This window comes from Mastomys coucha, unplaced genomic scaffold (assembly GCF_008632895.1).
Source record: "Mastomys coucha isolate ucsf_1 unplaced genomic scaffold, UCSF_Mcou_1 pScaffold18, whole genome shotgun sequence".
In the NCBI taxonomy this organism is placed as follows: Eukaryota; Metazoa; Chordata; class Mammalia; order Rodentia; family Muridae; genus Mastomys; species Mastomys coucha.
This window is the reverse complement of record NW_022196900.1, coordinates 46,160,529-46,175,374: the sequence shown is the minus strand read 5'-3', so window position 1 is coordinate 46,175,374 and position 14,846 is coordinate 46,160,529. Positions and strand designations below refer to the sequence as shown.

At 40.6% G+C, this 14,846-nt stretch overlaps 1 protein-coding gene across 6 annotated transcripts in view; it reads right to left on the bottom strand.

Annotated features, from left to right (window-relative positions):
* The window catches only part of Adamtsl1 (ADAMTS like 1), an 895,122-nt gene that overhangs the window by 54,321 nt on the left and 825,955 nt on the right, over positions 1–14,846 (bottom strand). For all 6 annotated transcript variants that reach the window (XM_031377794.1, XM_031377795.1, XM_031377796.1 and 3 more), the window contains one exon: positions 1,236–1,364. In XM_031377794.1, the coding sequence (XP_031233654.1) occupies positions 1,236–1,364 (129 nt within the window). The remainder of the gene's footprint in view (positions 1–1,235; positions 1,365–14,846) is intronic.

The following is a 14,846-nucleotide window of genomic DNA, read 5'->3' as shown; positions in this document are numbered from 1 at the left end:
CCTGGAAATTTGATTGGGATTTTTGATTTGAATTTGCAGATTGCTTTTGACAGATTGCTCTTTTTATAACATGAATTCTTCTGATGTGAACATGGGTAATCCTTCTAATTCCTAGCATCCTCAATTCCTTGCTTTCTTTATCCTCTCTCTCTCTCTCTCTCTCTCTCTCTCTCTCTCTCTCTCTCTCTCTCTCTGTATGCATGTGTGTGTGAGGGTGGACATACTCAGTGCCTGCATCTAGAGGCCAGAGGAGGGCACCAGGTGACTTCTATTGTTCTCTTCCTTATCTCTTGAGACCCTGTCTCTTACTGAAGCTGAAGTTTACCACTCTGGATAGGTGTGCTGGGCAGTGAGTTGTTAGAATCTACCTGTCTCAATCTCTTAGTGCTGGGTATGTACAGCCATGACTGGCTTTTACTTGGGTGTTGCAGATTCAAACTCAAGTCCTCTTGTTTGCACACCAGGCATTTTTCTTACCCACTGAGCCATCTCCCTAACTCCGAAGCAGCAGGGCTCTTCGTTTCTTTTGTCTGGGCCTCTTGGTCACTCATCCAAGGTCACCCATGGTCTGCCACCCACCTTGTAAAGATTTAGGCTTTCCACATTCAGACTTAAGCTCATGGTATTCCCTGGACAATACCAGCTTTCTAGCTTTCAGGACCATTTCTACACTCTTTCTTTTTCTACCTGTAATACTTGCGCCCTAATCCTTACATGCTCACATTCTCTTAATATGGAAAATTAAGATTAAAACAAACAAAGAAGTCCAGATTGTCACCCAGCTGCAATCCTAGCACTCAGAAGGCTGTTGTAGAAAAGCCATGGATTTGAAGCCTCAACTACATAGTGAGTTCTAAGCCAGCCTCATTCTGTAACAGAGCTGCTTTAACCACCAAACACAAACACTACTGCAGCAGGCACAAACACAAATGAACGCTGACTAGCTTGACTTCATCATTCTGTTCTATATCACACTGTATCCCACAAATGTACACAACTATGGTCTATCTAATATGAATAATTAAAACCTTAATGTCTACTTTAGTCCACCAGGCTTAGGCAGAATTAACCTGCCCACTCTAACTTTCCAGTGCACCTCCATTTTCTGAATGAGGTATGTGTTTGAGATCTGGAGTCGTTGAGAGAATCTGTGTCTAATTTATATATTTATCCCCCAGCCTCTCCCAAAGCTCTGTCAGTACTAGAATAGATGAACAGGACAACAAGTTTCTTACCTGCCACTTGGCAGTTAATTGTCACGTTCACTCCTCGGACGGTTCTGACAGTGCCGCCGATATCCACTGTGACTGTAGGCTTCTCCGTGTTGACCACAGTCATTCGGGACGTTTTCACTAGAGGCTTTCCTGGAGATGAGAAAGAAAGTGATCTCTCATCAACAATGCTGTAGACTGGGCTACTGAAACACCAGGAGATCCACAGAAGACACATGTTCTGCTTGGGAATACCCCACCATGTTTTGTCTGGCGGGGAAACTGGAACCCGTTACCTGTCTACTCACATGCCTACCATATAGACTCCACAGGAAAAGAACAAGGTTGAAGAGTTTGAAGATAATAGCATGGTGCTCAATGAGGATAACATATATGTTCCAATCATTAAATATAAAAGACAGTCTTGAAGGGCTTAATTTCTACTTTGGGACAGTTCTAGATTCATGTGCTGTTGTAAGAAGTAACCCAGAGCAGTCTTTATCCAGTTTTCCCATAATGCAACCATGTTATGGAACTACAGCACAATTTCACGGTCTCAATGTGGACATTCACGTGGCTAAGCCACAGACTGTCTGCCCCTACAGGTATTCTTCATGATATCTATAACCCTGCCCCCTTCCCCCAATGCTTTGGTCACCATTAGCATGTTTTTCATTCCCTTGCTTTCAGCATCTGAAATATATTGTGCTGATGGAGTGAAGCTCCCCCTCTAGCTTTCCAACGCTCGGGAACCTTTCACGTCTGGCTCCCTGCCAGCTCTCCAGATTCTCTAGAGGTTCTTCCAGCTTTTATATCATATTACGGTTGCATTTTTTTTAAAAAGGCATGGTCCTTTTTATTGCAGAGTAGTATTCTATGACATGGGAAAACCCACAGTTTGCTTAGCTGTTTAGCTGCTGTTGGATATCTGGGTTATTTCCAGATTCTGATAAAGCTGTCATAAACACTCTGGTACAGGTAGCTGTGGGGACATTTGTCTTCGTTTCCTTGGCATAAATGTGGAGGAGCGCAGTTTAACTGTCACATGGCAACTCCCCCTCCCTTCTTCCCCGCTACTTTTTATTTCTTTCACCGGAGAGTTGTACAGTGACATCTTATTGTGGTTCAAGTTGCCTCTCCCTAATGGCTGACACTGTCAACTCTCTCTCTCTCCTGAGTATTTACCACAAGCACATTTTTTTTTTTTTTTTTTTTTGGTGAAATGTCTATTCACACTGTTTGAGCATTTGGAAATTATTAGCCAGAAGTTTAGCAAGTAGTAGTAGTATTAAAACAGGAAAAAAAATACAGCTGCAGGTTAGAATTTCTTTTCAATGCTTGAGCTATCTGCTATATAGCACCATGTGTTCAAACTACTGGTAATCAGATCTAGCAAAGGAATTGTTCCCTAAGCGCCTGTGTTGAAGCAGGCTTGTTCTTTATATCTAGTGCCCTTTTTACCAGGAGACATGGGAGCAGAAGTTTTTCGAGCTAATTCTTTCTTTTCCACTTTTACAACTGAGGGCAAAGATTTCTTTATGAAGTAAGGATTACTATTACCATGTTTCTGCAGGTGAATATTTGACATTCTTTACTGTCTTCCTGTGACAGTTTTGTTGCGTTGTAGAAAGGGGCAGAATGTGTGGATGCCATCACATATGGTAACACTGCACAGCCGCAGCCAGCTCCTTGTCCCTGCTTGGTATATAAATTCCTTTTGGATGCCTCACATCTTTCCTGGGGCTTGGGGTGTGCACTGAGGCATGGTATAGGCCCGCTGGTCCTCCACAGTAGCTTCTTCACCCATGTGTATTTTTCTCTTATTTCTAGGGATAAAGGCTTTGCCTAGATTTGTTTTTCTTCTCCCATTATATGCTGTCCCCTCCTCTTGGTCACCTTTAAGAATCCATGTCAACTGAAAATAAAATAACTGCTCTGGAGATCTGCCATTTCTTTGATTCTTATAGGTGGCATCTATTTCTACTTGTGGCCTCATTAAACATTTAATTATACTGTCACATAGACATCACTCACAGTAATATATCCCATTTCACCAGAGGCCAACTGTCTCCACATCAATTTCCCCTCTTTTTACAACAGTGGTTCTCCACCATCCTAAGGCCGTGACCCTTTAATGCAGTTCCTCATGTTATGGTGACCCCAACCATAAAATTATTTTTGGTGCCACTTTATAATTATAATTTTGCTATTATTACAAATCATAATGTAAATATTTTTGGAGGTAGAGGCTTGCCCAACGGGTCGCAACCCACGGGATGAAGACCACTGTTCTGTAGGCATGGTTGCTTTTTGTGGTGGTCACTTCCAAAAGTTTCTCAGCCCTGCTTCTTTATAGGCAAAATTCTAAAAGTATTCATGCATTTACCAGATGCTTAGCACATGCCTTCTCCAGGTAAATCTTGTTGGTGGAAGTGGGAAAATGGAGACTTAAAAAAGGTATAATCTGGGCTCCAGGGAGCTTAGCATCAAGTAGACAAGCAATAACAATAAGGAGAAGTGCAGAAAGCTGATGCTGTAAGCATTATTTAGCATCAGGAAAAGACTCTGAGAGAGGAAGGTGTGTAAGGGATGCTCTGGGTCGAGGCATCACTTCTCTGAAGGGGACGTGATCCCACAGCTGAGATGACTTCTGCAGCTGGGATGCACTCCTCTGCAGAAGCCATGGGCACCAGCTGGAAACTGCAGGGCCAACCATTTTTATCTGAGTATTTTGTAACTAGATTATTTTATCATTGACTCTTTTCCTGTTTAAACATTAAAAATCTCACAACGCATATTGCAAAGCTATACCTGACCCTCATGATGGGCTTATCAGTAGGATTTCTGGCAGCAAGCACTGGCAGGTACCAGGGCCTCCAGACTTTCTGGATTTGCAACAAAGTTACCAACAGGGGCTGGTCATATGGGATCAGGATGACTGATCTCCTTCAATGCCTCATCACCGTATTTCTGGTGATAGGCTACCAAGGCTTCAAACAGTCAACTAGCACAAACCTGGGTCGCATGGCTGCCATCTTCACACGGACCTGGATGTTCTTGCCCAGAAACAGGGCTAACTCCAGCAACTTAAACTGCTGTGAGGGTGGACGAGTCATCTCCAGGGCATAATCAAGTACTTTGGAGGGGCAGTTTTCCCACTTCCAAAGTGACACATCTGTGGCTGGCTTCTTTCATCTAAAACCTGCAGCCACCACCTATTTTGCTATAGAATCTTAAGGGGTCTTTACAGTCTAGATACAGTCCTTTGTCAGACATGTAGTCTGTAGATGCTTACCCAGTCTGTAGTTTTCCTTTTAGCCTTAACAGGGCCCTTCACAGACCTAAGTGTTTAAGTTTGATAACATCCAATTTATCATTTTTATGGGTTATGCTTTTTATATCAAATCTAGGGATTACTTACATAGATCTATATTCTAAAGATAACCTCCTATGTTTTCCTTTTCCTAACAGTTTTATGGTTTAAGTTTTACATTCAGCTTAGTGATACATTGAGCTAATTTTTATACTTATGGATTCTTTTACTGCCCTCAAGCTTTAATTTTTATATCAGGAAACTATTGATTTTGAAATTTGGAGTTCATGATTGGTGATTTTAAAATAAATTAGTACCATTTTTAAAGAAATCAAACTATTGGCATTCCATTTAAGATAAAAATATGTACTGAGTAAAAACAGCTATTTAAAAAAATCTGGTGTCACTCATCCTTGAGTTTACTTTTGTATCAGATATGGTACTCAGTTAAGGCCCCTTGTTTATATCTTATGGCTATCTAGCTGCTCTGATTCCATCCCTCAGCAGCCTATCTTCTGTTTTGGATGGCTTCCTCATCATTGTCAAGATGAGTTGAGCATGTTTGTGAAGATCTGCTCCTGGGATTTCTGTTCTGCTTTTCATCTTTCTCCTGCCAATAGCACACAGCCTCAATTACTGTAACCATGTAATCACCATCCAGGAAGCTGAAGTTTCTTGTCTCCTTTGCTGCTCACTCTCCTGTATCTTTTAACAGTCATTTCAAACACACCTATGGAGTCCTGCTAAGATTTTGATAGGAATTATATCAATCATGCCTATCAATCAACTATGGAAAAACCAACCTCTGGGTTGTCTTGTGCACTTCAGTCCGTGGGAGACCATATGCCCACTTATCTTTACCAGTGTTTTGGAGATTCCAGGATGCAAATCTTGATGCATTCTGTTGGATTTTTACCTAGTTATTTCTTTTCAGGGATGGCTAATACTGTACTTCAAATTTCCTTGTTTATTTCTGGTATGTGGGAATGGCAGGTACGTGTTGGTCCAAGGCTCTTTTTAATAGGTTCTTTAGGACTTTTTATATAAACAATCAGTTCTTCTGAAGAAAAGAACAAGCTTTACTTTTTCCTTGCCATTCTGTGTGGAAGCCCCAGGTGAACATGTAAAGGATGGATGAAGTCCTGACTGAATGTGTATTGTTTGACATGACCATGGCTATGTCAAGGATGGCAATGCCTCAGACTCTTGGGGAGAAGGCAAAGCTTTCCCCCTGGGGAGAGGATCAGAGGCATGGCAAAGCCTTCCTTTGGTCTCACTGTTAATGTTGGCAGTGTATGGAAAAAACTAATAACCACAGCTTCCCCCTCCCAGGTGACAGCAACCTGACACTACTCCCCTACAGAGATCTCTTAAGGAGATGAGCTAACCTCTCCCTGAGCTGTACATAATTAAACTTGGTGGAGTTCTGCATTGCTTTGCATAGTTGGGGTTGCTTCACCACAGTGGGCACAGCCCACTCGATTTGTACGTGAGTGTCTCTGTGTGTGTGTATGTGTGTGTGTGTGTGTGTGTGTGTGTGTATGTGTGTTTATCTGTTCTTTTTTCATTCTTTCCCAGTACCAGTCAGGTCAAGTGCCAGTCTCACCTGATACAGCAATTCCACATGCATCTTGTCTCCTTTCTTATATTATTTATTTATTTATTTATTTATTTATTTATTTATTTGTTTTTTTTCGAGACAGGGTTTCTCTGTGTAGCCCTGGCTGTCCTGGAACTCACTCTGTAGACCAGGCCGGCCTCGAACTCAGAAATCCACCTGCCTCTGCCTCCCAAGTGCTGGGATTAAAGGCATGCGCCACCACCGCCTGGCTTTTCTTACATTATTATACTGGAGAGGTCTGCTAGCGCTATACTTTGTAAAGATAGTGGAAGCAAGTTTAAGTGATGAGTGATTTCAAAAGTAGCGCGGGGAGTTTGTATTCTGTTACATGGCATCTATATCCTATGTAAGTCTTCTCTTTAAGCAGTTCAACCCTTTTCTCTGGCATCAAATAGACATGGAAGCAGGGAGGGGCCAAAGTCCAGCTTCCTGGTTTGACTTCTCATGTATCCCATGTGAGGGAATGCCTTATTTCTGCTGGGCAGGGTGGTCTTCAATGTCACCACAATGGGAACAGTCCTCCTAAGAGGACTGCTGGGAGGTGGGAGGAGTCTGATCCTCAAGTAGGTACGCGAATAAGAGTTCTATGGGGTGAAAGTGGAGGTCTAGGCTCCTCAAGTGTTCTCATTAGTTCCCAGTAGGGATAAAACACCTCATTTTACAAGATACCGCCCCCATGGGTATGTTGAGGTAGGCACCTCCTTTTATGTTGTCTATGAGGGAAGGGGAGTCTAGGTTCTTTAACCAGCCCATGTTACTAAGTTGTATGCATGGATCAGTGTTTCTGTGATATTTGTTCAAAGCTCAGCAATAATTTAGGAACATCTGTCTTGCTATGATGTCTCTCTCCTGTTCCTTTTGCTAGAAAAAGAACAAGCTTTTAGTACATATACACACACACACACACACACACACACACACACACACACACACATGCACACACACACATATATCACATACTTATTGGTATTTCCTGGTAGCTCCCTTCTTCAGCTCCAAGTTTAGAGTTTATGAGGCAAAGAGGAAGCCCAATAAATTCACAATTGTGTGAGCTGAACCATCCCTCAGTTTGTAAGGTCTCTAGCCAGCCAGCTTTCTTCTTTCTACTTTTCAAGCTTGTGCTTGCACACACTATGGCCAGGGCTTTTTAACTGCTCTGAGCAAGAGGAACAAGGAACAGTACAACCACGTCTCCTGTGCTTTCCTTCCGGAAGTGGAAATTCTTTGTATGCTATGCTTTAACAGGCTTTTTGTCATCTGGGGAAAAAAATACAGCACTGTATGCACATGACCATAACATACAATGCAAAGATTCATTTATTAAGCACCGTGGGGAAATAAGGGTCCGCATGAGGTCATTTCATATACCTAAAGCTTAATCTTTCGTAAGTCAAATGGATTTGATTTTGTTTTAACCATTTAAAGGCAGGGCATTCCAGATTGCCATTCACTCTTCTTGTCCTTCATTAGCTGAATAAAATCTTTTAAGTCTGACACTTGCATTTCAAAATTTGCGTATTCTTTCTCATGCCTCATGCACAGTCACTCAGCTTCATATTTGAAGCTGGCCTCTTTATTTTTCCTCTTCTGTTTGACTTGCCCTCTGGGCAGGAGTGAATAAGCTCATTGGAACTATATTTAGGAGTGGAAACTTGGTGCAGATGAGTATGGGTGTAGGTGTTCCATGTTTTTAATGACTGCGCAGGGCTGTTCCCACCTACCTTCCACTCAAGATCATGTATGACCTGATGAAGAGGAATTATGAAGTACTATAATGATATGCTGACATGGAAATGCAGGCAAATGTGGAATAACACTGATATTAATAAACAGCAACTTTAACTCCAAATCTAGCCAACCCTAATAGACATCTCTGTGGCTATAACTAAATGCTATTCTTACTTCAGGCAACTGTACAGCCTCCAGGGTTGGGGTGAGCTCCTTGCCTCCACTCTGACCTTACTCACTACAGTCTCTTCTGAGGACAGAGCCTTCCTTTCTGAAACATCATTCAGATCATATAGTTTGCCATGTAACATTTCTCACACTCTTTCAGTATAATCCAAACAAAATGAATAGCTTCTTTTCACAACTAACTGTCTTCTACATGGTTATGACCAACCGTCTGCCTCTCCTATCTCATAGAGACCAAAATTTCCATAAGCCACTCTGTTCTAGCTTATTGTACTTTCATTTCTCTACCCATCAGCCCTGGCCTGTCTGGTCTCTGCCCCTGATGTCTACAGACATCTACATGGATATATTCTTCTCATCATTTAGGTCTCTTTGCACATAACATATCTTAGAGAGGCCATCTGAACCATGTACTCCATTAACCCCTTGCCATGCATTATAAGTCTCACTTATTTTGATTTCTCTTTTTCATAAGACTATCAGAAATTATGTTCTCTATACCCTTTCTCTCATGTCTTATCATGTAATCTCCCTGCCATCTAGTCCTGGCACAAAGTAGGTCCTCAAAAAAAAAAATGTCTTAAGTGTAAAAACAAACAAACAAACAAACAAAAACCTTTGAGAGGCAGAGAGGTAAAACTATCTTTTGAACAGCCAGGGATCTGTCCAAGACCATAGGTCTGGCATGTCATAATGCTGAGCTGGACACAAGATCTTGGACCTATAGTCCAGCGATTGTTAGGGAAGGTCCCTACATCCTGGTTTGCAGACTGGCTGTTGCAGAATCCCCAGGGCACTTGTTAAAGACATAATCTGTTCTTTGCCAATACAAGAGCTGCCTCACTGTGTTATAAAAACCACTGTGCCAATGGGGAAATGAGGCCAGGGACCAGAGCAGACCCACAATTACCAAGTTATTTTTCCTACAGGAATTTTAATAATAAAGGTGGTTTTTATAGCCGCAAGTGTATAGCTATAAAATTCAAATGTCACTGAATTAAATCCAGTCCTTAATTAATTATACTGAGGTTGTGCTGAAAAGTAATGGCCTTGTCCACTATCCGTAGAGGTGCTGTTGTTAGCACACTGCTACGTCTATGCTCCCATCACCTTCAGGAGCTACTTTTAAAGCAGAGTGTAAGGTCACCCAAGCATTTATAATCAATAGAAGTTTATAAGGAACAATTTTTCTTAATTAATTGACTCAAAAGTTACAAAAATGTCTATATGTACATTTTGAAATTTCCAATGCTTTGAGGTTTTGTTTTTATTTTTTTAATGAGACAGGGTCTTGCTATGTAGTTCTACATGTGGCCTAAAAACTGCTATGTAAACCAGGCAGAGTCTTACTGGCTCTGCCTCCAGGAATGCTAGGATTACAAGCTTGTACCACTGCACCTGCCTGTATATGTACTCTTGAGTCTCATTCTTTATTTAATCTGAATCTGACAATGCTGCTGGGCAGCCCAAGGTGAAGCTAATACTGTATGAGCATCAGTGGATGTGATGCTTACCTCAGAATGGGTGGGGACCTATGGTGTCTTTAAGCAGAGATGCTCAGCAAGCCAGGATGCCTAGCTCCTGGAGAGTGAATCCCTTTGGAGACAGGCAGGGACAGATGAACAACCTTAGAGGCAAAGGCTCAAAAACACTTTCCTGTGTATGGTGGGTTCCTACTTTCTTTCCTCACATGTGACTCTACGTACAAATCAAAATCAACTAAGGAAAAGTAAGGAATGAACACATTCAAAAACTCTCTGGCCCAGTGTGAACATGATTGACACAGCAGCCAGAGGAGATGAGGAGGTGTGATAGTTAAAGTCTCTGTTGCTGTGGTATTGAAACACTATGACCAAAATTAACTTGGGAAGGAAAGGGTTGAGTTCATCTTACAATGCTCAGGTTAAACTCCACTTCTCCTCATGGCTTACTCATCCTTCCTTCCTATACACCTCAGCACTAACTGCCTGAGTGTGGCACTACCCACAGTGGGCTGCCCCCCCCCACATTAACTATCAATCAAGAAAATGCTTCACAGGCTTATCCACAAGCCAGTTTGGTGGGGGCATTTTCTTAGTTGAGGTTCCTTCTTCTCAAATGACTCCAGCTAGTGTTAAGTTGACAAAAATGAAAACAACAATAACCACAACAAACCAAACAAACTAACCAGAAAGGGTCAGTCCTAAGATCAGACATCATTGTCGAGTACTCTCAGAGCTGTGTTGCTGCCTTTACCAGTAGAGCCATTATTAGACACACCATGACGCCTTTCACTTTAGGAAGGACACAGGATGTAGTCCTAGCAGATGAACAGGTAAAGGAATGTGCCACCTCTGAGCTCAAACTATACAAACTCTTTGTTTGTAAGTCTTTCTTTTAGGCATTTACAAAAAGAAGAAATGATTATATTGTATACACCATATAACTTGTATGTTTATCAAAGCAGTTAGAAAGTGCTAATCAGTATTCACTAACACAAGGAAGGAAGGAAGGAAGGAAGGGAGGGAGGGAGTCTTATTTTCATTCTTCAGCATGAGTTACAGATTTTGATGGAAAGTCATTTCCTCCATCCTTAGTCATCAAAAATGAGTTTAGAAAAATGAATGAGTTTAGGTTCTCAGTGTTCAGTTAGAGACAATCTATGCCAGAGAGTAAGCATGTACACCTGTCAGTCTTAAGAATAGAAACCTGTCATTGATGGTTGTGGCCAAGGTGCAATGATGGAAACAAGATTTCTTAGAAATTTTGGACCTAAATTTAGTGGTTGGCAGAATTTTACAAGGGTACTAGTCAGATTAGGATTTTTGAATCATATTAATAAGGACTGAAGAATAAAAATGAATGATAATTAGTGGTACCCACAGTGGCATAGGCATGAGGGAGGATAGGCTAAGAGCTGAGTGAACATCTGGGCTCTATCATTCATAGTCACACAACCTTTGTTCAGTTATACAATTGCTGTATACCTCTGTTTTCTATGTAGGTAGTTGCTGAAAGTGTTAGGTGAGAAACAAGCCTTAGAACAAGAATGCCTTTGTACCTTGTGAGGTTTTGGTAAGGGTTAAAGTTAATCTGTAATCACCACATGCACAAGGACAGATAACTTCCTGGAATGCTCAGGATTGTTGTTCATGTAAGATAACAAGTCACATGTTGTTCTCACATTAGTAAACAAGGTTGGTTGCTCCTACTGCATAGGATGTGCTTGATCACACATAAGCAGGATGTATGCTTACACTTGATTGGATGAAGGCAGGAAGTACTGTAGACTTTAGCCTTTATGAGTACCTGATTAACCTAATTCAGTGCCATTCTCCAGGAATTCTGGGTGAGGACTTGACCAGGGTCCATCTCCCTTCCCAGTACTTAATAAAGCTTGCTTTGATTGGATGATTATGGATTTTGTCTTTCTCCTCAGCATTTTCAGGTTTAACAGATTCAACACTGGTAACTGCCATCAGCAAAATCTCTGGCACAACACAATAAAGATGCACTTTGAGGAATGGTGCTGAGAACTTTTGGTACCAAAAGCTTAACAGGATGAGGAATAAACAGGAGAAGGCAAAAGAGGTGGAGGAGGAGGGGAATGAGGAGGAAGAAGGAGCAACAACAGTAGTAGTAGTATAAGAGAAGGGACAAACCTGTTACTGAAGAGAGAAAACTGCTTCTATTAGAAGAACCATGAGTTTTAATATATTAGAAAAACAAATAATTTAAATATGATGGATTGTCCCTAAACTTTAGCCAGTTCTGAGGTGATCCAAAAAGCTCAAGTCATTTGCAGAGGTCTTGTTGGAGATATGACTAAAGCCTCCATCTCCAGAGAAGATTCGAGACCACCTAGGCTAGGCAGACCCTCATTTCTATGAGCTGTCCAAGAAGACACAGTGAGGTCCATGGCAGATCTAAATATCAGTTCAAGAGAAGGTAAAGGTGCTGGTGCCTACTAACTGAGACATGAGTCTACTACACAATTCAAGTCTAAAGCAATGATATATTGTGAATCTCATACAGTTTGATATTAGAAATTAAGCAAATTATATTCAGTCTAAATGTGCTTAATAGACAATGCCTCATAGTGAGTATATCAATGCACTGTCTTAAGAAACACCAGACTCTGCCTACCCTGTAATTGTCAGAAGTCTCTTACAAGTGTCACTGGAGTTATACTTAAAAGAAAAAGCTTCGAAGGAGAATTTCCTGTTAAAGTATTAAGGCTCCTAGCTTAGGTTTCAAGGACCAAGATTGACTGTAACCTATGAAAATTCTTATGAATATCAATAACATCCTATACAGATATTTGTTGTTATGGGCACTGTCTATCAATGTCTACTTGCTGTTTCTTTCTGGCCATAAATATTCCAGGATATTACATATAATATAAGATTATATATAATAATATATGTAATGATATACATTATATTCTTGCATATTCTATTAAGTATTATTACCTTGACTCCTTACCCATCTTCAAAGCAACAGTGATGTCTTTGGCCCTGCACTTGTGTCATCTACACATTCTTTTGTCCGTTCTTCTCGTTCTAAGTGTTCATGTTAAACTGGGCCCACCCAGATAATTCCACAAGTATTCTTATGTATTCCATTCAGTAGTAGCTGTATTATATTCAGTTAATGTGTAATATTATATGTATATTATATTCTTAGCAACTTAACATGAATTTCTCTGTCACAGATAACATGCATGATCTTTTCTTTCTCAGTCCGATTTTCCTTCCAACAACCTTCCACCTTTTGTGATTCTGGAACAAGCCCTTTGCTGTCCTGCTGTCTGTGAAGGTCTCCTTTAACTTGTCCTTTCTTCCCTTGTCCTTGAGCTCCAGTTGAGATGATGCTTAGCATGTCCTAGAGACAATTTCATTTTATTTGTTATTCTTAAAGAATTTACTGTAAAAGCTGCATACTGCTTCCTCCTGTTCCACCAAGGAGAAACTGAGTCAATTTTCCTTATTAGATCTGCAGGTAAGGGGATATCAGAGCTGACAATAGTCAATGGGCATTGATGTCCTTTTTTTCTCATGTAAGAGAGCTACAGAACTCTCGGGTCTAAAAGAGCCAAGAGTACATCTATTTAAAGATCCTCTGTTTACAATTAAGCAACAGGTTTATAGTTCTGAATCTGCTTCTAAATTTGGTAGTGAGGCAAACACATTCCCTAATGTCTTTCATTATTATAACAACCTCCTGTCTTTAGCAAGATTAAACAGCAAATCTTGCTGTTCTACTGCATGGCTTCCATTGCTGTTATCTGCTAAGTAAACTGAAATTCAATTTTCCACTGTCCTTAGGAAATAGGTGTACATATGAACAGAAATATAGAAACTAGGTCACTTAACCAGGGGTTAGGATCAGAACACAAATCTGTTTAGTCCAGGAAGAATTTTTAAAATTGTGGAATTGGTTTAACTAAAAATGGAAACATTAAAAAAGTGTGATATTTAAAAGTACTTTGGCATTTTTGGAAAAATCAGGTCTAGCAGCATTGACTTGCACTTTATTCTTTGGCAGCAATCTGATGGAAATGAGCTGTGTCCTCAGACATTGTACAGCAGGCAAAATCATGACATTGCAAAGATGTCTTAATCCCTGGAACCCATGATGTGGCAGAAGGGAATTAAAGTTGCTAACTTGCTGAACTTAAAATGGAGAGATGATCCTAGGTCATCTAGGTGGGTCCAGTTTAATCCCATAGAAAGAGAAGAAGGGATGGAAGAATGTGTAGGTGACACATGAGAAGGGCCAAAGACATCTCTGTTGGCTTTGAACAGGGAAGGAGTCAAGAGCCAAAGACTACAATGGCTTCTAGAATGGCGTTTAGTTTACAATCAGAAAGAAAATGGGGTCCACAGTCCTACACCATATACAACAAAACTTTTCCATCAATTTGAATGAGAAAGAAAGGATGTTCCCGAGAGTCTTTGGGGAAGAAGAGAGCCTACTGACATCTTGATTTTAGCAACCATCAGTCTTTCTACGTACAAGACTGTATGAACTATGAGAAAGAATATCTGATTTGGTTCAAGCCCTGAAATACATGTTAACTTGTAACAGTAGCTGTAGAAATGGATATGCACACTATATACTCCCTCTCTCTCTAAATATATATATATATATGTATATATACATATACATATATATATATACACATATACACATATATATTTATCATATATGGAGCCAAAATTATACTTGCAACAAAGAAAACATGAGGGGCAAAATGATGCTTGACTGGGTGAAGAGGAGAAGGTAGGAAGTTGTTACAAGTATCCTTTACACTAATGAAAACAATAAAAGCTACTTAACACCACTAGTCATGAGGACTATTAAGTAGTAAGAGTGACAGACAATAACAAGCAGAGAAGGCATGGAGAAACTAGGGTTCTTTATGCTGCTAACAGAGATCTGAAATAATTCTGCTCTTTGGAACAAAGTTGGCAGATCCATTAAAAAGTAAACGTAAATGCTCTACATAAGGGAGCACTTTTAGAAATGAGTCTTCCAAGAGATGAAACTTATAGCTGCCACATGTGAAGTTGCACAGGAATCTTTATGGCACCATTATTCATTATAGCCCAAAGTGGGAATGACACACATGTCTACTCTACCACTTGAGGAAGTGATGAATGAAAGGTGGTCTTTTCAAATAGTGGACTACTACTCTGCCCTGAGGAATAACAGTCCTTAGAGAGGAATCATTTAGAAGTGAATGTGACATATGCCACAAGGGATGGTGTGGTGGTGGTGGTGGTGATGTGGTGGTGGTGGTGTG